The 2311-nt window shown below is 47.9% G+C and overlaps 1 protein-coding gene across 5 annotated transcripts in view; it reads right to left on the reverse strand.

Moving 5' to 3' along the window:
• Window positions 1-436: 436 nt before the first annotated feature.
• Window positions 437-2311, reverse strand: part of Aptx (aprataxin) — a 17539-nt gene continuing 15664 nt past the window's right edge. For all 5 annotated transcript variants that reach the window (XM_013351812.2, XM_013351810.2, XM_005361993.3 and 2 more), the window contains one exon: window positions 437-1427. In XM_013351812.2, coding sequence (XP_013207266.1) covers window positions 1370-1427 — 58 coding nt within the window. In that variant the 3' untranslated portion in view covers window positions 437-1369. The remainder of the gene's footprint in view (window positions 1428-2311) is intronic.

Raw genomic sequence — 2311 nt, forward strand, 5'->3', positions numbered from 1 at the left:
GGTATACTTTAATCTCAGTACCCTGAAGGTACAGATTGGCAGATCTCTGAGTTCAAGGCCAGCTAGTCCATGTAGTGAGTTTTAGGATAGCTAGAGCTACATCCAGAGTCCAGAAAGTCTTTTCCCCCTAGTGATAACAGACCATTTGGGAGATAAAGGCTAAGAGATGAATACACCTCAATACTTTGTGTCCTTTTTCTGGTTCCTCCAAGTCATTATTTACATTTTTTCCTCCAAAGATCTAATGTTTAAAGTATTAATTGTGTATGAATGTGCATGTGTATAAATGGGTTTCTGCACTGAGGTGCAGTGCCCATGGGGGTCAGAAGAGGGCGTCGGATCCCCTGGACCTCTAGATGGTTGTGAGCGGCCTGATGTGGGTGATGGGAACAAAACTCGGATTCTCTAGAAGAGCAGCACATGCTCTTAGCCACTAAGTCACCTCTCCAGCCCTAAAAAATCTATTTAGGGCAGAGAAGAATGTGGGCATGGTCACCTCATTCTTCCATTGTTCTTCATTACAACTGACACTCTCACACTGTCTGATACAAGCACTCCTTGCAGTTTCTAATCAAATATTTATTTTAATATTGATATGCTAAATTAGAAATAAATGAACTGTCCTTTGCAACATCTGTTTTTCCAAGGCACATTGGGGAAACTGTATCTGGTTTGCTGTATGTTCTGTAATTCTCAAGAGCCATGACTGAGGTCGCGGTAAGACCTTTGCCTGAAGCTGACAGTACACACTGCCCAGATGCCCTCAGCACAGACTGGACTGTTAACACCAAATATGACCACTCCCTCTGCCCTGGCATCTCTGTGCAGAGGACTATCACACACTTTCACCGAGACACTCAGCCTGCTGAAAGCCTCCTCGTGGAGGGAAGAAGACTATCGTAGAGCAGATTAAAGTCCGAGAGCTAGAAGCCCTCAGAACTTCAGCTGCCCTGATGAAGATACTGCATAGTCCAGAGCAGAAACAAAGTATATGACCAGACTGTGCTTCTCCAGCCTGCATTTGAGTCTTGGGCTGGCTTTGTCACCAACCCATTAGTCAGGCCTAGCATGGTCGAGGAAAGGATGATCAGGCATGTGCCAGCTTCCATCACCAGAGAGTACACCATACAAACCCAAATTTCCAATTCCTGAACTAACCAGCCCCCGACGTGGGGCTGCTCAAGAATAAATAAGCTTTGTTTTGGAAAGCTGCGTGCTTTAGTTCAGGGCTGCACGGGGCACAGGTACGGCACTCAGGTGCCAGGGAGAGCGTCACCCGCCCCAGTGCTTCCTGAGGTGTTCCTTCAGCTGAGGGATGGAAGGCAGCAGCTGCTGGCACTTGTGGCAGCGAAGAGGCAGCTTCAAGAGCTCAGAAGTCCCATCTTGAACAGTCACTCTGCCAACTTCTTGAACCATCTTGATCACAGCTACAAGCAAAAAATAAGGTTCAGATCCCAGCTACTATGGACAGCCAGTAAGATGTCAAGAAAAAAGGCCAAAAACATATCAATCAACAGATCTGCTATCCTAAAGCCCACACGCTTCAACTTAGACTTCACACTGGGAAAATGCACTTGACCAGATTCTAGGTCTGAGCAACCTACCTTTGAGATGACACACTCCCTCAGGACACAGTCCACGCACCACCCATTACCACCGTGGCTTTCTCCAGGTGGCTCTTTGCTAAATGGTTAACAATGCAGCAGTACTGGTTACACAGAAAATATTCTAGGAAATGCTTACATCTCAAATATACATAGTACCCATCAAACACTGCTAACAGGAGAGAGCCCCAAACTCTTGCTCAACTCCTGACAGAAGAGAGAAGAAAAAGAGAGTTCTTCAACCAAGAACTCTGTGAGCATTTAGACATGAAGTACAAAGTCCCCCCCACCAAAGCCTCATGCATTGTTAAGTGTGGACCCCAGCTGTTGGTGCTATTTGGTGTGATGGTAGAAACTTTAGGAGGCAGGACCCAGCTGGAGAAAACAGGTCACTGGGGACACCCTTGAGGCTGTGTTGTGTCCCAAGTCCCTTCCCAAAGCCCCTCTCTCCTCTTTCTCAGTCCCTGGCTACCAATAAGTGAGCAGTGTTGCTCATCATCGCCCTCCCTGCCAGTGTTCTGCCTCACCACAGCCCAGCAGCAGAGCCAGGCACGAGTCCTCTGAGACTACGAGTCTAAACACAGCTCTAACTTCTTAGGTGTTGTCGGGCACGCTGTCCTGCGGCAAACAGCAAGGCCTGGCTGCACACAGCCTCCCAGCCAAGAGGATAAGCCAGCTCACTAGCTCCAGATGCTGTCCTGCGGCAA

Source organism: Microtus ochrogaster, linkage group LG5 (genome assembly GCF_000317375.1).
Source record: "Microtus ochrogaster isolate Prairie Vole_2 linkage group LG5, MicOch1.0, whole genome shotgun sequence".
Classification (NCBI taxonomy): domain Eukaryota; kingdom Metazoa; phylum Chordata; class Mammalia; order Rodentia; family Cricetidae; genus Microtus; species Microtus ochrogaster.